Source organism: Schistocerca serialis, chromosome 2 (genome assembly GCF_023864345.2).
Source record: "Schistocerca serialis cubense isolate TAMUIC-IGC-003099 chromosome 2, iqSchSeri2.2, whole genome shotgun sequence".
NCBI classification, from domain to species: Eukaryota; Metazoa; Arthropoda; class Insecta; order Orthoptera; family Acrididae; genus Schistocerca; species Schistocerca serialis.
This window is the reverse complement of record NC_064639.1, coordinates 845,611,683-845,636,582: the sequence shown is the minus strand read 5'-3', so window position 1 is coordinate 845,636,582 and position 24,900 is coordinate 845,611,683. Positions and strand designations below refer to the sequence as shown.

The following is a 24,900-nucleotide window of genomic DNA, read 5'->3' as shown; positions in this document are numbered from 1 at the left end:
CGCAGAGGCAGATTTGCACCTAGTGGCAAAAATTGGAACTAATTTTTTTCCAGTGTAGATTGGTTCTGCATTAATGCACTAGCGTATCTACCAAGCTTCGCTGCCATACGACAACTACAGACCACGCTGGGCCTCCGTGAATAGCTGCACTTCTACATCTGCATCTACATCTACGTGATTACTCTGCTATTCACAATAAAGTGCCTGGCAGAGGGTTCAATGAACCACCTTAGAACCGTCTCTCTACCGTTCCACTCTCGAAAGGCACGCGGGAAAAACGAGCACTTAAATTGTTCTGTGCGAGCCCTGATTTCTCTTATTTTATCGCGATGATCATTTCTCCCTATGTAGGTGGGTGCCAACAGAATGTTTTCGCAATCGGAGGAGAAAACAGGTGATTGAAATTTCATGAGAAGATCCCGTCGCAACGAAAAACGCCTTTGCTTTAATGATTGCCACTCCAATTCACGTATCATGTCTGTGACACTATATCCTCTATTTCTCGATAATACAAAACGAGCTGCCCTTCTTTGTACTTTTTCGATGTCATCCGTCAGCCCCACCTGATGCGGATCCCACACCGCACAGCAATACTCCAGAATAGGGCGGAGAAGCGTGGTGTAAGCAGTCTCTTTAGTAGACCTGTTGCACCTTCTAAGTGTTCTGCCAATGAATCGCAGCCTTTGGTTTGCTCTACCCACAATATTATCTATGTGATCGTTCCAGTTTAGGTTATTTGTAATTGTATTGCATAAGTATTTAGTTGAATTTACAGCCTTCAGATTTGTCTGACTTACCGCGTGATAGAAATTTAGCTGATTTCTTTTAGCACTCATGTGAATAACTTCACACTTCTCCTTATTCAGGGTCAATTGCCACTTTTCGCACCATACAGGTATCTTATCTACATCATTTTGCAAGCCGTTTTGATCATCTGATGACTTAACAAGACGGTAAATGACAGCATCATCGGCAAACAATCTAAGACGGCTACTCAGATTGTCTCTTATGTCGTTAATATAGATCAGGAACAACAGATGGCCTATAACACTTCCTTGGGGAACGCCGGATATTACTTCTGTTTTACTCGATGACTTTCCGTCTATTCCTACGAACTGTGACCTTTCTGACAGGAAATCACGAATCCAGTCGCACAACTGAGCCGATACTCCGTAGTCACGCAGTTTGGTTAGAAGACGCTCGTGAGGAACGGCGTCGAAAGCCTTCTGAAAATCTAAAAATATGGAATCAATTTGACATACCCTGTCGATAGCACTTATTACTTCATGAGTATAAAGAGCTTGTTGTGTTTCACAAGAACGATATTTTCTGAAAACGTGCTGACTATGTGTCAATAAATCGTTTTTTTCTAGATACTTCATAATGTTCGAATACAGTGTATGTTCCAAAACCCTAGTGCAAATCGACGTTAGTGATATAGGCCTGTAATTCAGAGGATTACTCCCTACTTCCCTTTTTGGTTATTGGTGTGACTAGAGCAATTTTCCAGTCTTTAGGTATGGATCTCTCTGTGAGCGAGTGGTTGTATATAATTGCTAAATGTGGAGCTATTTTATCAGCATACTCTGAGAGGAACCAGACTGGTATGCAATCTGGACCGGCGGCATTGCCTTTATTTAGTGATTTAAGCCGTTTCGTTACTCCGAGGATATCTACTGCTATATTTTTTATCTTGGAAGTTGTTCTTGATTGGAATTCAGGAATATTTACTTCGTCTTCTTTGGTGAAGGAGTTTCGGAAAACTGTGTTTAATAACTCTGCTTCAGTAGAACTCTCAATAGTGACTTCACCGTTGTTATCGCGCAGTGAAGGTATTAATTGCGTCTTGCCACTGGTGTGCTTTATGTATGACCAGCATCTCTTTGGGTTTTCTGCCAGATTTCGAGACAGAGTTTCGTTTTGGAAATTACTGAAAGCATCTCGCATTGAAGTACGCGCTATATTTCGAACTACTGCAATACTTTGCCAGTCTTGGAGATTTTGCGTTCTTTTAAATTTGGCATGCTTTTTTCGTTGCTTGTACCATGGGGGATCAATACGTTCAGTTGTGAATTTATGTGGTATATATCTCTCAATTGCTGCCGATACTATCTCTTTGAAAACATTCCACAAATTTTCTACACTTAAATGATCAGATAGGAAGGAGTGAAGACTGTCTCTTAAAAAGGCGTTAAGAGCATTGTTATCAGCTTTTTAAATAGATATACTTTGCGTTGCTCCATGAGACTTCTTTCTATTTCCAAGAGTCAAAACGGCGGTCAAGGGACACCATTTTCAAACAACACAAGGTGTCCAAAAAGCTGTGACAAGGGTCTTGGAGGATATTACAGAAGATGAGTTCCAGAAATGTCACCATCAATGGGAGAAGCGCTGGAAAAAGTGTGTGCAATCAGAAGGGAACTACTTTCAAGGAGACAACACTAAAGTTGACTAAAACGGTAAGCAACATTTTTTTTCACATCAGTCTCATTACTTTATTGTCGCACCTCGTATATGAACACATTATACAGCATTGTGCACTGCATACAGTAGAGGAACAGTTCGGAGATGATAATTAAATTTTGTATCAGCATAACAATGCACCCTGCCAAAAAGCATCATATGAGGGGCAATGATTTGTTGACATGAACATTCCTGACATGTGACCTGCCCAGAGTCGCGACTTGAACCCAATGGAACACGTTTGGAATGAGTTCGCGCGTCGACTACGCTCCAGATCCCAGCATCCAACATCACTACCTTCTGTGATTTCGCCTCTTGAAGAAGAATGGGCTCCCATTCCTCCACAAGCAATGAGACGCCTCACTGCAAGTGTCCTCATCGGAGTTCAACCCGTCATAAACGCGAAGGGTGGACAAACTCCATATTATTGCCCTGTAATACGTATCAAGATACTTTTGATCATGTAGTGTATATTGTAGAGTAAAATGCACATGCGTCACAGATAAGACATTCGGCTAAATAGAGTCAGTCGTAGATAGAACTCATGCATCAGAGATAAAAATGAAGCTAGCGCTGATTGTATACACTTAGCCACTGCACAGCGCATGGCGGAGGCTACTTCTACATCTACATCTACATCTACATGCATACTCCGCAAGCCACCTGACTGTGTGGCGGAGGGTACTTTGATTACCTCTATCGGTTCTCCCTTCTATTCCAGTCTCGTATTGTTTGCGGAAAGAAAGATTGTCGGTATGCCTCTGTGTGGCCTCTAATCTCTCTGATTTTATCCTCATGGTCTCTTCGCCATATATACATAAGAGGGAGCAATATACTTCTTGACTCCTCGGTGAACGTATGTTCTCGAAACTTCAACAAAACCCCATACCGAGCTACTGAGCGTCTCTCTTGCAGAGTCTTCCACTGGAGTTTATCTATCATCTCCGTAACTCTTTCGCGATTACTGAATGATCCTGTAACGAAGCGCGCTGCTCTCCGTTGGATCTTCTCCATATCTTCTATCAACCCTATCTGGTACGGATCCCACACCGGTGAGCAGTATTCAAGCAGTGGGCGAACGAGTGTACTGTAACCTACTTCCTTTGTTTTCGGACTGCATTTCCTTAGGATTCTTCCAATGAATCTCAGTCTGGCATCTGCTTTACCGACGATTAATTTTACATGGTCATTCCATTTTAAATCATTCCTAATGCCTACTCCCAGATAATTTATGGAATTAACTGCTTCCAGTTGCTGACCTGCTATATTGCAGCTAAATGATAAAGGATATTACTTTCTATGTATTCGCAGCACATTACACTTGTCTACATTGAGATTCAATTTTCATTCCCTGCAGCATGCGTCAATTCATTGCAGATCCTCCTGCATTTCAGTACAATTTTCCTTTGTTACAACCTCTCGATATACTACAGCATCATCCGCAAAAAGCTTCAGTGAACTTCCGGTGTTATCCACAAGGTCTTATATATGTTGTGAACAGCAACTGTCCTACGACACTCACCTGCGCACAACTGAAATCACTCTTACTTCGGAAGACTTCTCTCCATTGAGAATGACATGCTGCGTTCTGTTATCTAGGAACTCTTCAATCCAATCACACAATTGGTCTGATAGAACATATGCTCTTACTTTGTTTATTAAACGACTGTGGGAAACTGTATCAAACGCCTTGCGGAAGTCAAGAAACACGGCATCTACCTGGGAACCCGTGTCTATGGCCCTCTGAGTCTCGTGGAGGAATAGCGCGAGCTGGGTTTCACACGATCGTCTTTTTCGAAACCTATGCTGATTCCTACAGAGTAGATTTCTAGTCTCCAGAAAAGTCATTACACTCGACCATAATACGTGTTCCAAAATTCTACAACTGATCGACGTTAGAGATATAGGTGTATGACAATGTCAGCATATTTCTTTAGAGATACACTGCTCCTTTCCAGAACCCTTCCAATAAATCTAAGTCTTCCATTCGGTTTCAATAGGATCTCACGTGTTCAGCTTATTTCTTGCCGCTTTGTTGTACAGGGTGGCGCATCTAAAAGTACCCCGTTTAAGTATAAAGGTAATGTAGTGAAGTTATAGAAACGAAGAGCTGAAATGGACTTACCATTTATTTACAGTGAATAATAGATTTACAGGTGTTGAAAGTGATCCCTTGCAACACCAATACACAGCTGTGCATGTCTAAGCATATTCAGATACATCCGGCGGAAAGTTCGGATATCGATGGAGCAATTTCACGGCTGATGTTGCCTTTCAGTTCCTGTATTGTGTGTGGACTTGTTTCATAGACCTTTCTCTTCAGGTGTCCCCACGTGAAAAAATCACATGTTGTCAGATCCGGCGAACGTGGTAGCCGTAAATGTTTGCTGACAGTTCGTTTCTCCACGAAGACATCATACATTCGTTCCAGGACCACCTTAGACATGTGGCATGTTGTCCTACAATGCTGGAACAAGCAGTATTGTCTTAAATATTCAGCGAGTTGAGCACAAAATGTACCAAAAATTACCATACATGCAACCGTGTTGAGGACAGTGTCAAAAAATATCGGTCCAGTGATGTGCATCTCTGTTACATCACACCAAAAGCCGATCTGTCCTTCATGGAGTAGTTGCTGACACACAATGTTAGGGTCCTCCGTTGCCCAGTACTTCGTGTTGTGTGAATTCACATGACTGGAAAGATGAATGCACGCTTCATCACTCAGTGAATTCGAAAGTAAAATTCTATGTACCGACTTGACAGAAAATCCTAGGAAGTTCTGATCTTACGTTAAATCAGTAAGTGGCTCGAAACAGCATATCCAGACACTCCGGGATGATGATGGCATTGAAACAGAGGATGACACGCGTAAAGCTGAAATACTAAACACCTTTTTCCAAAGCTGTTTCACAGAGGAAGACCGCACTGCAGTTCCTTCTCTAAATCCTCGCACAAACGAAAAAATGGCTGACATCGAAATAAGTGTCCAAGGAATAGAAAAGCAACTGGAATCACTCAATAGAGGAAAGTCCACTGGACCTGACGGGATACCAATTCGATTCTACACAGAGTACGCGAAAGAACTTGCCCCCCTTCTAACAGCCGTGTACCGCAAGTCTCTAGAGGAACGGAGGGTTCCAAATGATTAGAAAAGAGCACAGGTAGTCCCAGTCTTCAAGAAGGGTCGTCGAGCAGATGCGCAAAACTATAGACTTATATCTCTGACGTCGATCTGTTGTAGAATTTTAGAACATGTTTTTTGCTCGAGTATCATGTCGTTTTTGGAAACCCAGAATCTACTATGTAGGAATCAACATGGATTCCGGAAACAGCGATCGTGTGAGACCCAACTCGCTTTATTTGTTCATGAGACCCAGAAAATATTAGATACAGGCTTCCAGGTAGATGCTATTTTTCTTGACTTCCGGAAGGCGTTCAATACAGTTCCGCACTGTCGCCTGATAAACAAAGTAAGAGCCTACGGAATATCAGACCAGCTGTGTGGCTGGATTGAAGAGTTTTTAGCAAACAGAACACAGCATGTTGTTATCAATGGAGAGACGTCTACAGACGTTAAAGTATCCTCTGGCGTGCCACAGGGGAGTGTTATGGGACCATTGCTTTTCACAATATATATAAATGACCTAGTAGATAGTGTCGGAAGTTCCATGCGGCTTTTCGCGGATGATGCTGTAGTATACAGAGAAGTTGCAGCATTAGAAAATTGTAGCGAAATGCAGGAAGATCTGCAGCGGATAGGCACTTGGTGCAGGGAGTGGCAACTGTCCCTTAACATAGACAAATGTAATGTATTGCGAATACATAGAAAGAAGGATCCTTTATTGTATGATTATATGATAGCGGAACAAACACTGGTAGCAGTTACTTCTGTAAAATATCTGGGAGTATGCGTGCGGAACGATTTGAAGTGGAATGATCATATAAAATTAATTGTTGGTAAGGCGGGTACCAGGTTGAGATTCATTGAGAGAATGCTTAGAAAATGTAGTCCATCAACAAAGGCGGTGGCTTACAAAACTCTCGTTCGACCTATACTTGAGTATTGCTCATCAGTGTGGGATCCGTACCAGATCGGTTTGACGGAGGAGATAGAGAAGATCCAAAGAAGAGCGGCGCGTTTCGTCACAGGGTTATATGGTAACCGTGATAGCGTTACGGAGATGTTTAATAAACTCATGTGGCAGACTCTGCAAGAGAGGCGCTCTGCATCGCGGTGTAGCTTGCTCGCCAGGTTTCGAGAGGGTGCGTTTCTGGATGAGGTATCGAATATATTGCTTCCCCCTACTTATACCTCCCGAGGAGATCACGAATGTAAAATTAGAGAGATTAGAGCGCGCACGGAGGCTTTCAGACAGTCGTTCTTCCCGCGAACCATACGCGACTGGAACAGGAAAGGGAGGTAATGACAGTGGCACGTAAAGTGCCCTCCGCCACACACCGTTGGGTGGCTTGCGGAGTATAAATGTAGATGTAGATGTAGATGCAAAGGAAAGAGTCTAACAAACGATCGTTGATGTTATTCAAAAGCAACGTGCAGTAATCTACACGTTTATGGCTGCCATCCTCCCATAATTGCTGCACAACCGTCACACGATATGGCTTCAAATTAAAGACTTTTCCAGATCCGCTGGCAACTCCTCCTACTTACAAGCGCCTGTTGGACCAATTTGCATGTAGACTTCCTTGGGCTCTGAATAACCAAAACGAAGTCTACGATTTATTGGCAGAACACTAGGTAAGTGCAACAGGTCTACTAAAGAGACTGCTTGCAAAACGCCTGTCCGCCCTCTTCTGGAGTACTGCTGTGTGGTGGGGGATCCGCATCAAATGAGACTGACGGAGGGCATCGAAAAAGTACAACGAAGGGCAGCTCGTTTTGCACTATCGCTAAATATGGGAGAGAGTGTCACGGACAAGATACGTGAATTGGGGTGGCGGACATGAAAACAAAGGCGTTTCTCGTTGCTCCAGGAACTTTTCGTGAAATTTCATTCACCAACTTCCTCCTCCGATTGCGAAAATAGTCTATTGACGCCTGCCTACGTAGGAAGAAATGATCATCATGATAAAATAAGAGAAATCACAGAGAAAGATTTAAGTGCTGGTTCTTCCCGCACGCTGTTCGAGAGTTGAACGCTAGAACAATACGCTACTGGCCATTAAAATTGCTACACCAAGAAGAAATGCAGATGATAAACGCGTATTCATTGGACAAATATACTAGAACTGACATGTGATTACATTTTCACGCAGTTTGGCTTGCATAGAACCTGAGAAAAAAATGGTTCAAATGGCTCTGAGCACTATGGGACTTAACATCTACGGTCATCAGTCCCATAGACCTGAGAACTACTTAAACCTAACTAACCTAAGGACAGGGAAGCGAGAACGCTACCGCACGACCACGAGCTGCGGACAGATCCTGAGAAATCAGTACCCAGAACAACCACCTCTGGCCGTAATAACGGCATTGATACGCCTGGGCATTGAGTCAAACAGAGCTCGGATGGCGTGTACAGGTACAGCTGCCCATGCAGCTTCAACACGATACCACAGTTCATCAACAGTAGTGACTGGCGTATTGTGACGAGCCAGTTGCTCGACCACCATTGACCAGGCGTTTTCAATTGGTGAGAGATCTGGAGAATGTGCTGGTCAGGACAGCAGTCGAACATTTTCTGCATCCAGAAAGGCCCGTACAGGACCTGCAACATGCGGTTGTGCATTATCCTGCTGAAATGTAGGGTTTCACAGGGATCGAATGAAGGGTAGAGGCACGGGTCGTAACACATCTGAAATGTAACGTCCACTGTTCAAAGTGCCGTCAATGCGAACAAGAGGTTACCAAGACGTGTAACCAATGGCACCCCATACCATCACGCCGGGTGATACGCCAGTATGGCGATGACGAATACACGCTTCCAGTGTGCGCTCACCGCGATGACGCCGAACACGGATGCGACCATCATGATGCTGTAAACAGAACCTGGATTCATCCGAAAAAATGACGTTTTGCCATTCGTGCACCCAGGTTCGTCGTCGAGTACACCATCGCAGGCGCTCCTGTCTGTGATGCAGCGTCAAGGATAACCGCAGCCATGGTCTCCGAGCTGATAGTACATGCTGCTTCATACGTCGTCGAACTGTTCGTGCAGATGGTTGTTGTCTTGCAAACGTCCCCATCTGTTGACTCAGGGATCGAGACGTGGATGCACGATCCGTTACAGCCATGCGGATAAGATGCCTGTGATCTCAACTGCTAGTGATACGAGGCCGTTGGGATCCAGCACGGCGTTCCGTATTATCCCCCTGAACCCACCGATTCAATAGTCTGCTAACAGTCATTGGATCTCGATCAACGCGAGCAGCAATGTCGCGATACAATAAACCGCAATCGCGATAGGCTACAATCCGACCTTTATCAAAGTCGGAAACGTGATGGTACGCATTTCTCCTCCTTACACGAGGCATCACAACAACGTTTCACCAGGCAACGCCGGTCAACTGTGTATGAGAAATCGGTTGGAAACTTTCCTCATGTCAGCACGTTGTAGGTGTCGCCACCGGCGCCAACCTCGTGTGAATGCTCTGTAAAGCTAATCATTTGCATATCACAGCATCACTACGCAGCTCACGACAGCTGGCGCCTGCTTCCGAACCACGATCTGGTATGAGAAACCACTCACTTCCCATCTTCTTGCTGAATATAGATGAGAACTTATGCTGTATTGCAGTGGCACCGATATTGCTGGATTCCGCCGACGACCGACATCGGACGAAGAAGACCGATGATATTAAATCAGCACGCCACTGCATGTGCAGTCACAATGTACCAGATCTCATCGCCCGAACTTACAGATTTCAGACGACACGAAACATGGATCTGAGAAACTGATACGTTTAGTGAAAGAAGAAAGTTATGGCATCCTGACGATAAAAAATATCATAATTGCAATATAGCTCGGAATTGCATGTTTATTATAAACCGCAAGTAGGCAAAATCTTGTAAATAGGGTTCGCGGGCGAGACGTCAGATGTCGTTGTGAAAACTCTACAATATTTCGTCGGCGCAACTGGCCGACATCTTCAGGTGCGCCAAACACACTACTCAGGCTATGACCGTAGCCTGCTATTTATGACAATTAGAGAAGAAACTGCGGAGACGTGAACGCTCCATGTGTCACAGCCTGACAAGGGAACCTCCCCATCGCACACCCCTCAGATTTAGTTATAAGTTGGCACAGGGATAGGCCTTGAAAAACTGAACACAGATCAATCGAGAAAACAGGAAGAAGTTGTGTGGAACTATGAAAAAAATAAGCAAAATATACAAACTGAGTAGTCCATGGGCAAGGTAGGCAACAACCTTGAAAGTGCGAGCTTACGAGCGCCGTGGTCCGGTGGTTAGCGTGAGCAGCTGAGAGGTCCTTGGTTCAAGTCTTCTCTCGAGTGAAAAGTTTAATTTTTTATTTTCAGACAATTATCAAAGTTCAGGCACTCACACATAATCAACTTCGCTGTCCAAAATTCTAGGACGTGTTCAGATTTGCTTGGACATATGCAGCATTTGACGGTCTACAAACGGAAACATTTGAAAACGTAAAAAACATATGTTTTGACAGAGCACAGGGAAAACTGTGCGACTGTGAAACTGTTGCATTAATTTGTTGCAGTTCATGTGACAAACTCTTATGTTTTCATCACTTTTTTGGGAGTGATTATCACATCCACAAGAAAACCTATCGGGCAAGGTAGAAGAATCTTTTTACCCATTCGCCAGGTGTGCAAGTTAGGTGGGTCGACAACATATTCCTGTCATGTGACGCACATGCCGTCACCAGTGTCGTATAGAATATATCAGACGTGTTTTCCTGTGGTGGTATCGGTTGACCTATGACCTTGCGATCAAATGTTTTCGGTTCCTATTGGCGAGGCACGTCCTTTCGTCTACTAATCGCACGGTTTTGCGGTGCGGTCGCAAAACACAGACACTAAACTTATTACAGTGAACAGAGACGTCAATGAATGAACGGACAGATCGTAACTTTGTGAAAATAAAGAAAGTAAAATTTTCACTCGAGGGAAGACTCGAACCAAGGACCTTTCAATCCGCAGCTGCTCACTCTAAGCACGGGACCACGGCGATCCTCAGATCATATGTCCTTGATGTTGCCTATCTTGCACATGGACTACTCAGTTTGTATATTTTACTTATTTTTTCATAGTTCTACACAACTTCTTCCTGTTTTCTCGATTGATCTGTGTTCAGTTTTTCAGGGCCTATCCACTGTGTCAATTTATAGCTAAATCTGAGGGCTGAGGGGGGTGCGATGGGGAGGTTCCCTTGTGAGCAGTGTGTTCGTCGCACCTGAAGATGTCTGTCAGTTGCGCCGACGAGATATTGTGGAGCTCTCACGACATCCGACCTATCGCCCGAGAAGCGTATTTACAACTAGTCCGTCGGGAAAGCCTCAAGCAATACATCCTACACCTGTACGGGGAGGAGATGGTGAAAGAAGTCAATAAGTTTGATAAACTTCGGAATAAGAGGAGCAGACTGCTTTGCGCACTTACGTTCTTATTAAGATGCCGATATCTTCGAATTATTCCAACTTTCCCGAAGGTTTCGCACTCTATTAACTCTGCAGCCGACAACAGAATTAAAAAGCGAGCCGGCCACGCTCTGGTGAGAGAGAGGATTCGTCACATTCGGCGGGAACTGGACTTCGTATCCAAAGATCTACTCGCCCTTCATCTGCAGATTTCGTCACGATTCTCAGGAGGTTCTTGGGCATCGGTTGATAGCGCCCGTGGGCGCTCTCAGACTGAAAGTGACAATACTACACGGCACAGCATTGCTTCAGTGACCGTTTACCACAAGAAGAACACTTAACTTCGTAGACGGATCGTGGACGAATCTCTGCCTTACGCGGCGGTTTCGGTCTTGCAGAAGGGGCTTAACTTTGCGTCCATCTCGAGGACGCCACCCGCTATGGATATCATTAGCTCTGTTGAACAGGGAATTCTTAAACTGCCCAGGGACGCTGCAGAGGAAGACGTGCCGTGCTCTGACACGGGCGCCAGCGCTCAAGAATAATACACTGAAAAGCCAAAAAAAACTGGTACACCTCCCTAGTACCGTCTAGGGCACCCGTGAGCACGCAGAAGTGCTGGAACAGTACGTAGCATGGACTCGACTAATGTCTGATGTAGTGCTGGAGGGAATTGACACCATGAATCCTACAGGGCTGTCCATAAATCCGTAAGAGTACGAGGGGCTGGAGATCTCTTCCGAACAGCACGTTGCAAGGCATCCCAGATATACTCAGTAATGTTCATGTCTGGGGAGTCTGGTGGACAGCGGAAGTGTTTAAATTCAGAAGAGTGTTCCTGGAGGCACTTTGTAGCAATTCTGGAGGTGTGGTGTGTCGCATTGTCCTATGGGAATTGCCCAAGTTCGTCGGAATGCACAATGGACATGAATGGATGCAGGTGACCCGACAGAATGCTTATGTACGTGTCACCTGTCAAAGTCATATCTAGAAGTATTAGGGGTCCCATACCACTCCAACTGCACACGCCCCACATCATTAAAGAGCCTCCACCAGCTTGAATAGTTCCCTGCTGACATGCAGGGTCCACGGATTCATGAGGTTGTCTCCATACTCTTTCACGTCCATTCACTCGATACAATTTGAAACGAGACTTGTCCAACCGGGTAAAATGTTTCCAGTCATCAACAGTGCAATGTCGTGAAGCTTTGTGTTGTTCAGTCATCAAGGGTACACGAGTGGACCTTCGACTCCGAAAGCCCACATCGATGATATTTAGTTGAATGGTTCGCACGCTGACACTGGTTGATGGCTCAGTACTGAAATCTGCTGTAGTTTGCGGTAGGGTTGCACTTCTGTCACGTTGAATGATTCTCTTCAGTCGTAGATGGTCCTATTCTTGCAGGATCTTTCACGACGGCACAGATGTCGGAGATTTGATGTTTTACCAGATTCCAGATAATCACGGTACATTCGTAAAATGGTCGTACAGGAAAATCCGGACTTCATTGCTACCTCGGATGTGCTGTATCCCATCACTCGTGCGCCGACTATTACAACCCGTTGAGACTCACTTAAATCTTGATAACCTGCCATTGCAGCAGCAGTAACCGATCTAACAACAGCGCCAGACACCTGTCTTAAGGCCTGGCCAGACAGAATGCGGCCTGGCCGTCCGGCCTATGGCCTTGAACCGCAGCCGGCAGGCCGCACTGTTGAATCGCTCGTTATTCCATGGCGACAGTCACACAGAGTGCGGCTCTGACGCACCGGCAACCGGCCTGCCGCACCGGCCGCCGCCGGGTTGTCACAGATTTCAGATTCGACGCAAGCCGGAGCGGCTGCTTGCCTCTGTTGGCGCACTCAACTGCTCTGCTGTCACACTAGAAGCAGCGGCTTGAGGCGGTTTTTGTCTTGCAGCTCGTAGTGCATGCACACAGAAAGACTTGTAGAGGAGGTGAGACAATACAACTTTTTGTATGATACACGCAATCCTGATTTGGAGGTAGAATACATTTGTCCTCGATATACTCTTGATAGAAAGCTAAATAGTGTTGTCACTGTGACGTCCATAACTTCCAATATCAACTACTGTAAACTCGGTAGTATGGATCAACGATTGCCAGGAGAACTAACGAAAAGAACTGTTTGTAACAGAACTGGGAGCCACTATCCTTCGGGCATTTTAACCTGATAGCCTTTCCGTCTATGCTTCCAAGGCAGTTCGGAAACCTCCAGTTCTACAAATCCTTCTTCAGGTTTCTTCCACATCTCTGTTGTAGTAGTAAGATACTTGGGCTGTAGAACAGTCCATATTGCCTGGCACACTTGTTTCACAATATCTGAGACTGTTGAACGTCCTAACCGAAAAGAAAAAGCTATGGTCTGGTGACTGTCGCCTGTAGTCAAGTATCTGGAAAAGATTAAAATCAATGCCGATAGAACGAATAGATAAGTTAACGACCAAATATATGTTTGTTTAAATTCAATGACAATGTTATGAATACAATGAAGTAAAACAATCTATTAAGTAGAAAGTTATCTCTAGCGGGACACACGGATGCTAGATGTTATTATCGTTTGCTGTATTCGTTAACACTGCAGATAAATTTATCACTCCACTCGTAACTACGTTGTGGGATAGCACTTTCTTCCGCCAAACCTGTCATATGATTCAGCGAAACTAAAATGGAATAAATTATACGACTTCTGTTTGAAGCACAAAGAGGCCACAAATGGTAAAACTTACCTCAAACAAATGGCTAGTCTGTGCCTTGTATCAATCGGCTTTCTCCAGTTCGTTGTGCACTTCTCGGTTCTACCTTTTTATCAGGCGATGCAGTTCCTTGAAACATTCTCAAAAATGTTCAAATGTGTGTGAAATCTTATGGGACTTAACTGCTAAGGTCATCAGTGCCTAAGCTTAGACACTACTTAACCTAAATTATCCTAAGGACAAACACACTCACCCATGCCAGAGGGAGGACTCGAACCTTCACCGGGACCAGCCGCACAGTCCATGACTTCAGAGCCTTAGACCGGAAACATTCTCGCGACATACGAAAATATTTGAAGAACCTATCTTCGTCAGACTCTAGATGGTATTCTCTTAAGCTTTCTCTCTGGCTATTAATGTCGTGCACCCAACATCTCCTCTTCTTGGTGCTATTTCGTATCGGTTGTGCGAGCTACTCATTTCTGTACTTTAAGCTTAATAATGGGGTTCGGCCCTTTCCACAGTGTAACAGCTGACGCATCAAGAGTCCCTGCGGCCGGCCGGCCGGCCAATGCCTGTGTGGCGTCCCTCGCCGCTGACTGGCCCGGCCTGCCGCTGCGCCGTCCGTCGCAGCGGCAGGCCGGATTCTGTCTGGCCAGGCCTTTATACAGGGTGGTCCATTGATCGTGACCGGGCCAAATATCTCACGAAATAAGCGTCAAACGAAAAACTACAAAGAACGAAACTTGTCTAGTTTGAAGGGGAAAACCAGCTGGCGCTATGGTTGGCCCACTAGATGGCGCTGCCATATGTCAAACGGATATTAACTGCGTTTTTTAAAATAGGAACCCCCATTTTTATTACATATTCATCTAGTACGTAAAGAAATATGAATGTTTTAGTTGGACCACTTTTTTCGCTTTGTGATAGATGGCGCTGTAACAGTCACAAACATATGGTTCACAATTTTAGACGAACAGTTGGTAACAGGTAGGTTTTTAAAATTAAAGTACAGAACGTAGGTACGCTTGAACGTTTTATTTCAGTTGTTCCAATGTGATACATGTACCTTTGTGAACTTATCATTTCCGAGAACGCATGCTGCTTCAGCGTGATTACCTGTAAATACCACATTAATGCAACAAATTCTCAAAATGATGTCCGTCAACCTCAATGCATTTGGCAATACGCGTAACGACATTCCTCTCAACAGCAAGTAGTTCGCCTTCCGTAATGTTCGCACATGCATTGACAGTGCGCTGACGCATGTTGTCAGGGGTTGTCGGTGGATCACGATAGCAAATATCCTTCAACTTTCCCCACAGAAAAAATCCGGGGACGTCAGATCCGGTGAACGTGCGGGCCATGGTATGGTGCTTCGACGACCAATCCACCTGCCATGAAATGTGCTATTCAATACCGCTTCAACCACACGCAAGCTATGTGCCAGACATCCATCATGTTGGAAGTCCATCGTCATTCCGTCATGCAGTGAAACATCTTGTAGTAACGTCGTTGAACATTCCGTAGGAAATCAGCATACATTGCACCATTTAGATTGCCATCGATAAAATGGGGGTTAATTATCCTTCCTCCCACAATGCCGCACCATACATTAACCCGCCAAGGTCGCTGATGTTCCACTTGTCACAGCCATCGTGGATTTTCCGTTGCCCAATAGTGCATATTATGCCGGTTTACGTTACCGCTGTTGGTGAATGACGCTTCGTCGCTAAATGGAATGCGTGCAAAAAATCTGTCATCGTCCCGTAATTTCTCTTGTGCCCAGTGGCAGAACTGTACACGACGTTCAAAGTCGTCGTCATGCAATTCCTGGTGCACAGAAATATGGTATGGGTGCAATCGATGTTGATGTAGCATTCTCAACACCGACGTTTTTGAGATTCCCGATTCTCGCGCAATTTGTCTGCTACTGATATGCGGATTAGCCGCAACAGCAGCTAAAACACCTACTTGGGATCATTATTTGTTGCAGGTCGTGGTTGAGGTTGCACATGTGGCTGAACACTTCCTGTTTCCTCAAATAACGTGACTATCCGGCGAACGGTCCGGACACTTGTATGTCGTCCAGGATACCGAGCAGCATACATAGCACACGCCCGTTGGGCATTTTGATCACAATAGCCGTACATCAACACGATATCGACCTTTTCCGCAATTGGTTAACGGTCCATTTTAACACAGGTAATGTATCACGAAACAAATACCGCCCGCACTGGCGGAATGTTACGTGATACCAAGTATTTACACGTTTGTGACTATTACAGCGCTATCTATCACAAAGCGAAAAAAGCGGTCCAACTAAAACATTCATATTTCTTTACGTACTACACGAATATGTAATCAAAAATGGGTGTTCCTATTAAAAAAAAACGCAATTGATATCCGTTTGACCTATGGCAGCGCCATCTAGCGGGCCAACCATAGCACCATCTGGTTTCCCGCTTCAAGCTAGACAAGTTTCGTTCTTTGTAGTTTTTTCGTTTGATACTTATTTCGTGAGATATTTAGCCCGGTCACTATCATTGAACCACCCTGCATAGGCGTTACCGAACGCAACGCCGTATTCTGCGTGTTTACGTATCTCTGTATTTGAATACGCATGCCTATACCAGTTTCCTTGGCGCTTTAATGTACATATTTTTTAAAACACACGTATAAATATAAAAAAACACCGGATACATCCTGTTAGCTTTAAATATGATGGCCCCTTCTGACGCTAGTGGGAGATGGGAAATGGCGTCACAAGTTAAAGCGTCTTTAACTTCTGTGGCATTGTGTTGTGCCCTACATCTCCGATATTCGTAAAACTTATCTGGAAACAGATTGCAGAATGTACGGTATCGCCAAGTTCTTTTCGATACAGATATAGCTCATTTACATACATTCCTCAAGCCCAGAGGCGTTGTGGTATCCAACCCACCTATGGGGGTGAAAATCTGCCCTATTTCATATATAGAATTGGTTCTAATCTAATCTTGACCCCGCCAAAAACTGACGTAGGAGATCGGACGCACCGCGAGCAAGCTGTCGGCCGATGTTATCGGGAGACCTCTAGTGACAGCGTCTGGCGACCGTTGTCGGTGCCACTGTGAACGCAGACTTTATTTATAAAAAAAGGCTCTCACACCTCACTGTAAATATTGCCGTCGGCACACACAACGACCTGGTTACCGTGTTGCGCTATCAGCGCTCTCCAGCGGCCGTTGTCGACATTATTTGGCTCGCAAACAATACAGTTTTTTGACGGAAATGGACGTGCGTAAAATAGCTTCATTAACTGTTAGCAATTGTCGAAGAGGAGCGGAGAAAGTAGCGAAGGAGGTTTTGGACTTTTCGATGGCTTGTAAAGAGAATTACTGGTAAGAAAAACATTACATAATGCTGCACAAGCATCTGAGATACATACTTGTAGTTACTCGTTAAATCAATTGAATTTTCATCCCATTTGCGGTTTTAAACTGAATATAGTCATTGTGTAGTGTCTAACTATATTCTCGATGTTGCATTGACTACCAACACTGAAATACTTACTTCATCACATAGATTTCAAGATCGAGATTCGTTTCGTAATTTCATTCGAGCACGAGGAGATTTTTTTTAACCTGCTCACCATCATTGAAAACGATATTTACCGGCAAGATACAGACACAAGTCAGTCTATAATCACACAGACAGGTATGTAAATATATTACAAAAAGTTTCGTGTTAGGAAAAACTTCGAGTGTGTAACTTGTGTTCACTTTCTGACACACTCGCAGTCACGTTAAGATTTCTGGCCAATGGCGGAACATAAGTCGTTTGCCTCTGTAACCAGAACTGCCACGAATACATTATTTATAACAAACAAAATCGACTATTGCAGATAATACTTCTATTAAATGAAAAAGAAAGACCCAGAATCGTTTGGAAAACACAAGGTGAAAAAAATACTTTGGAGGAGGTGCGCGCAAACCTGCTATCATTTTCTGCTCAGCTTAATAGCCTACGTCGCTATCAACTGCACTACAGCTTTCACATAGCAGCCAAGTCTCCGTACATGTTATAGACTGTCGAAAGGCTGTATCTGCAACTGTCATTATTTGATATTTAATGTTAAACTGACCAAATAGACGCGCTTTTGATAGATCACCAATGTGCCGTAGTACAGAAACGGTATAATGTCGTAGCAATCAATTTATAACACTAAAAACATCAAACAGGAAGGCTTTACCTACCGATATGTCGTTTCCGGTCATATTATTATACCGAACCGTAGTTAGAATGTCGCGTTTTTCGAGAGATCCTTATTTGCACATGATTTGAAACAGCTTATATTGGTTATAAAATTAGACAACATTGTTGGAGTACAGCGACCAGCTGCTTTATTTAGAGTAAAACCAACAGCCGAGATCGCAATAATATTTGTTTATTTAGCGTTTTCGGCTTACGTTAAAGCCATCTTCAGAGTTTTTGGCCCCTATTTCTGGTGATGGCGTCTCTCCGGTTTCTCGTGATACCATGATCGTACGTTGCCAACCGAGGAGCCGCCAGCAACAGCCATAGCGGCCAAAAATTCTGAAGATGGTTTTAACGTAAGCCCAAACCGCTAAATAAGCAAATACAGAGGGGTCCAAAAAAATGTTTCCACTGTTTAAAAGTCCATAACTTGCAAACTAATTGACGGAGTTGTCTCATTTTTGGCGAAAGTGTAGCTTAAAGTCCAACTTAACGATATCGCTGGAGGTGTTCGAAATGGTCACCATTAACATCCACACACAAACGATGCCGCCGAACTGCAGCACGAATTACTGACTACAACGTGTTCAGTTGGATATATGCACACGAATGTACTATGGATTCTCGAAGTTCATCCAATGTGCATGGCTTTTGTCGATAAACGACGTCCTTTAGTGTTCCTCACAGGTAAAAGTCCAGAGGAGTTAGGTCTGCGGAACGTGGATACTTCACAACACCTCTACGGCTTATCCATCTTCCTGGTAGATTTTCGCCGAGATACGCCCTAACACGATTTTGGTAGTGGACTGGGGCACCATCTTGTTGAAGGTAAACTCTTGCGCCTCCATACAAGTCTCGGATGGTAGGTAAAATGGATTGGCCGGCTGGTGTGGCCGTGCGGTTCTAGACGCTTCAGTCTGGAACCGCGTGACCGCTACGGTCGCAGGTTCGAATCCTGCCTCGGGCATGGATGTGTGTGATGTCCTTAGGTTAGTTAGGTTTAAGTAGTTCTAAGTTCCAGGGGACTTATGACCACATATGTTAAGTCCCATAGTGCTCAGAGCCATTTGAACCATTAAAATGGATTTCTGAAGCTTCTGAAACTCATCGAATGTAAGCCTTGCGCCAGCCATGTTTACTCGAGTAACTAGGTGCAACTAAGAACAAAACACTGACTATCTGGCGACTGTCATCTGACAAAACAAAACAACGCAATACAACGCTTGTGTGGCGATTGCCGGAACTACAAACTATTTCACTACCAAAGATGAGACAACTCCGTCAATTAGTTTGCCAGTTATCGACTTTTAAACAGTGGATACATTTTTTTGGACTCCTCTGTACTATTGCGATCTCGACTGTCTGTTTTAACGTAAGCTTATAATCAAACCACGTAGTCTATGACACAGATGTAATATAGCGGCTCCGTTGTGCTTGTGGAGTAAAAATGATGTCGCATCTCATTGGCCACCGTCCTCTCCACGAGGCAAAAATCTGATATGGCAAAACACTTCATTTCCCGCTCCGCAGTGCAGTGGAACGTGGAATTCCACGCTGTGACGTCACCAGCTCTTCGACCGCGTGCATTTTCACGTCCCGGGAGAGAACAGCTTGGGGTAGTCACTAAAACTACTACCGAGCAGCAGACGCTAGGCGGGTACTCACATGGCGTTGAGCTCAGTGCTGCTGCGACAGGTGTTGGCGCAGGACTGTAGAGGGAGGCCGTGTTGGGCGAGCGGCTGGCGGGCGCACGCGCTCAGGCTGTCTGCAGAGCTGCTGACGCGCAGGCCGGGCTGTGAGCAGCTCAGCTCCAGCTCTGCAACACCACAGGGCGCCACACCTCACACCACCTGCTGCCGGTAGGGAAGCTACGCTATACACAGGAACGTACGACTGATCCCGTTATATGTCGATTCACAGTGGACGTCAACGACACGGAACAGAAGGTCACATTTCCATCAAATGGCTGTCTGTTCGCACTAGACGGAACATCAACACACGGTCGAGTGACATTAATATGACCGCCGGCTACGTCCGACGTCGACATGCAATAACTCACGGACGGCACTTGGTAGCAATAGCATTGGAGTGTACCAGGTGTAGAAGTATGAAGTCGGATTTTGCATGGTACTACCAGCCATCAGCGTAGGTCCCGTCAGACCGCGTCTGCAGCGCCATCTGCATCTTGTAACGGCTAAAGATGAATGTCAAGACATAGAAAACCATGTTCCTTACGTGTCGAGTTTTGTGCCTACGAACTACGATTTGCGGGCAGAATTGGTTTTCTGTTATCATTTGAAGGAAACTGCTGCAGAGTCCTATCGAATGCTTGTCGAAGCTTTCGGCGAACATGCTCTAGGGAAAACACGGTGTTTCGAATGGTTCAAACAATTCAAAAGTGGTGGTTTTGAAGTGAGAAACGACGATAGTGGGAAGACAACGTATAGCAGGCCTTATTCCTGGTGCATCATTATACCTTGGAGACAAAACTGCAGTCAGAACAGTGGATTCGCCAAGACGAAGACTCATCGGAAAAAACCGGAATTAGTTTTTTATCTAAGTCTCATTGCGTGTCACTGTTAGATTAGATTAGAACTTGTTCCATAGATCATGAATACGACACTTCGTAATGATGTGGAACGTGTCAGGTTAATAAAACGTGTCTATACAAGATATTACATGACACTCAATTTTTTTTTTTTTTGTTTTTGGTGGGGGTAGGGAAATTACCCATATTACTATATACAAAAATTAATCTAATGAGTAGAAGGAGTTGCCATTAAGAAATTCTCTTAATTTCCTTTTAAATGGTATATGGCTATCTGTCAGACTTTTGATGCTATTAGGTAAGTGACCAAAGACTTTTGTGGCAGCATAATTTACCCCCTTCTCAGCTAAAGTTAGATTTAACCTTGAGTAGTGAAGATCATCCTTTCTCCTAGTGTTGTAGCCATGTACACTGCTATTGCTTTTGAACTCGTTCGGATTGTTAATAACAAACTTCGTAAGTGAATATATATATTGTGAGGCTACAGTGAAGATCTCTAGTACTTTAAATAAGTGTCTGCAGGATGATCTTGGATGAGCTCCATGCAATTATTCTGATTAAACGCTTTTGTGCAATGAATGCTCTTTTACTCAATGATGAGTTACCCCAGAAAATGATGGCATACGGAAGCAGAGAATGAAAATAGGCGTGGTAAGCTAATTTACTCAGATGTATATCGCCAAAATTTGCAATGACCCTAATAGCATAAGTAGCTGAACTCAAACGTTTCAGTGTGTTTTTTCCAGTTCAACCCCTCATCAATGCATACACCTAGAAATTTTGAATATTCTACCTTAGCTACCGATTTCTGATCGAAGTCTATATTTATTAATGGTGTCATTCCATTTACTGTGTGGAACTGTATATACTGTGTTTTGTCCAAGTTTAATGAGAGCCCATTTGCAGAGAATCACTTAATGATTTTCTGAAAAACATCGTTTACAATTTCACCAGTTAATTCTTGACTGTTGGGTGTGATAGCTATACTTGTATCATCGGCAAAAAGTACCAGCTTCGCATCTTAGTGAATATGGAATGGCAAGTCATTAATATATATTAAGAACAGCAGAGGACCCAAGACCGAAGCTTGCGGCACCCCATTCTTGTTTGTTCCCCGGTTTGAGAAATCACCAGTTTTTTGCATATTATGTGAACTGTTTATTTCACCTTTCTGTGCTCTTCCAGTTAGGTATGATTTAAACCATTTGAGCACTGTCCCATTCATACCACAGTACTTGAGCTTATCCAGAAGTATTCCATGATTTACACAATCAAAAGCCTTTGATCGATCACAAAAAATTCCAACGGGTGGCTTCCAGTTACTCAGAGCATTTAAGATTTCATTAGTGAAAGTATATATAGCATTTTCCGTTGAAAAACCCTTCTGGAAACCAAGCTAACATTTTGTTAAAACTTTATTTTTACAAAGGTGTGAAGCTACTCTACAATACATTACTTTTTCAAGAATTTTGGATAAGGCAATCAGAAGAGAGATTGGGCTGTAGTTGTTGACATCAGACGTCAATACCTTCAAGAGGATGCTGGAGCCGAACTGGTAAAGATTATCGCGGAAAAAATACTCTCGCACCAGGACTAAGCAACTCTTCAGACATCAGCCGATGCAGTAGGGAAAGTGCACGAGTTTGGGTTCGAAGTAGTTAACAGCTCATTCAGTCCCCTTGATTTAGTTCCGTGTAAACTTCTCTATGTCAGAAGATGAGTTTAACGGGAAAATTCTCTCTGAATAAAAAGATGCTGTAAATGAGAATTCTGTAAAAATTGGAAATACATTTCTTTTCTAAGGAAATTAATAAAAAATGTAATCCTCCGTGGACCAAGTGCATTAATTTTAATGGAGATTCTGTTAGAAATAAATATTCACTTTTTCAAATAAATGTTATTTAGCTACTAAATTTTTAACCAACGTTATCAGTGCATCCTCTGAGAATGCTCTTCAGCACCGGTAAAGATTCTGTTGATAAGGATCTGTCGGATCCATTTCATGTAATAAAGTCTCAATGTTCACCTATTCCTGTGTTTTCTTGCTTCAAGCTGGCTGCCTACATGCAACGGTGACAACCCCCAAGAGAGAAAAGTGTCGTTGCTCACAGTTGTTACATTTATATTGTATGTACCTACATTCTTTCCTGTCTCCTAATACTGTGATTAAATCCAAAATGTATGGCTATGTTTGATCTGAATGTGTATTCTTCAAGTGTGGCGGAAATCTGTAGTCTGCTTTAACAGTTTTGCCAACTTGTGAATGTAAGCAGAAGAGCGGAGAGGCTTAATAATGTCGACATGGCAGGTTCCTGGTGTGGCATGCACAGTTATGTTGACGAGGGACGCGTTGTGTCTCTCTGGACAGGTATTCCTTCCACATTTTTTTCAAAGCGGAACCACTAATCAGTGTCCGTAGTCAAGTTCTCTTTTGGCAGGACCAGCTAATGACAGGCGCTTTTTGGTACACATTCTGTCATGCTATAGCTACAGGTATTGTAATGTTTTATAAGTGAGCTATGGTGGTGTCTGATAACTTTGTTTCAGTTTTTGGATGTTAGTGGAAATTATTATAGTATTTCAACTGTAATTGTATTTCTGTACTTCGTGTTAGATCGAATTGCTACCACTTGTAGTGGTAGCACAAGGAAACCATCTCCTTGCTCAGCGATTAATAATGTAAATTCACTGCCAACAGATGAAGTAAATTTAGGGGAAACGGTATCAAATTTCTTATTTTTGACGATTTGTGAGAAATCGGAAGTGGATTCACCAAGGCGAAAACTCATCGGAAAAAAACGGAATTAGTTTGTTATCTAACATAAGTCCCATTGCGTGTCACTGTGGTGAATCAGAGGGTACCCCGGATCATGTGGTCTACGAGTGCCCCCTCTTCAATGATGTTGCATCCACATTACGTGACCAATTACCTGTCCGCGACACATACCAGTTACTACGACAAGAAGACACTTTTCAAACTCTCAACAAATTAGCAGACGAGGTATCACGAAAAGTGTTAACGGAATACCTGAGGGGCATAAATTAACTTAAAAAATTGAGAGATAACAAACACTGAATGCGCTTCCTACTCCTATACCGCCTACACGTGAATAGGCCGACTTTCCTCGTAGTCTGGAATCTGCCACGTACAGGAGTAGGGGAAGTGGGGAACAACGTCACCGATGCTAGACAAAAGCACCGGACTTGACTTAGCTTAGAACTACTTAGTAGGACTTAGATTAGGAAATTAGTTATTAGGAACCTGCAGCGAATAACATCTTTGGCCTGCCCAGTGTCAGGGGCACGCCCATCGGGATTAGCTCGATGGGCAAGGTACTAAAAGCAGGTTTATATATTCCCGACACAACTGTGACGTTGCAGGCAGTAGAGTTTTCGTTAAGATAATATACATTAAATATTAATAATAATAATAGTAGAAATTTAGCTGCCCATTGTTATCAGTTATAGCTGTAGCTCACAAATTAATTAAACCCATAACTAGCTGCAATTGATGTTTGAACAAATCAGGACCCACTAATCATATAAGGAAGTCGGTTATGTTTGTATAATTATTATTATTATTGAAATAGAGAATTTTTTTTAAAAAAAAGAAGAAAAATCGGAAGTTCGTGCCTTTGTTGAGCCACATGCTTACATGGGCAGTTCTCGATATTGAGCCTTGGGCTTATAAATTAATAAAAGATGCTCAGGCCTTCAGCACCAGTTCGATAAACGTGTGAATTTCCGAATTAAAATTTCTTTTATGATGAAATAGAAGGGTTATTTCTTGTCGACGCAACTAATACGTTCATCTACGTGCTTCTCTGGTGTACATGGCGTCATATTCTCATAAACTAATGAACACTAACTCAGTTTTATACGTCGAGCGAGTACATAAACAGTGGTGATAAAAGATATGGCTCTGAGCACTATGGGACTTAACATCTATGGTCATCAGTCCCCTAGAACTTAGAAGTACTTAAACCTAACTAACCCAAGGACATCACACAACACCCAGTCATCACGAGGCAGAGAAAATCCCTGACCCCGCCGGGAATCGAACACAGAACCCGGGCGCGGGAAGCGAGAACGATACCGCACGACCACGAGCTGCCACCAAAATACACATCGAATTACCATGAATAATGCAGTCTAGGAATATCTTTGGTATTCAAAACAGCTTCAATTCGTCTCCGTATGGGTAAATACAGGTCCTTTACGGTAATCAAGGGAATCTTATATCGTTCTTCTTACAAAATAGTGGAAAATTCAGGTAATGATGATGGAGGTGGATAGCGATCACGCACACTTCTTTCCAAAGTAGTCCACAGAGACTGAAAATATTGAATGATAATTAA

The 24,900-nt window shown here is 43.7% G+C and overlaps 1 protein-coding gene across 2 annotated transcripts in view; it reads right to left on the bottom strand.

Moving 5' to 3' along the window:
• Positions 1–24,900, bottom strand: part of LOC126458121 (cyclic nucleotide-gated cation channel beta-1) — a 189,518-nt gene that overhangs the window by 49,276 nt on the left and 115,342 nt on the right. For both annotated transcript variants that reach the window (XM_050094950.1, XM_050094951.1), the window contains one exon: positions 19,660–19,810. In XM_050094950.1, coding sequence (XP_049950907.1) covers positions 19,660–19,810 — 151 coding nt within the window. The remainder of the gene's footprint in view (positions 1–19,659; positions 19,811–24,900) is intronic.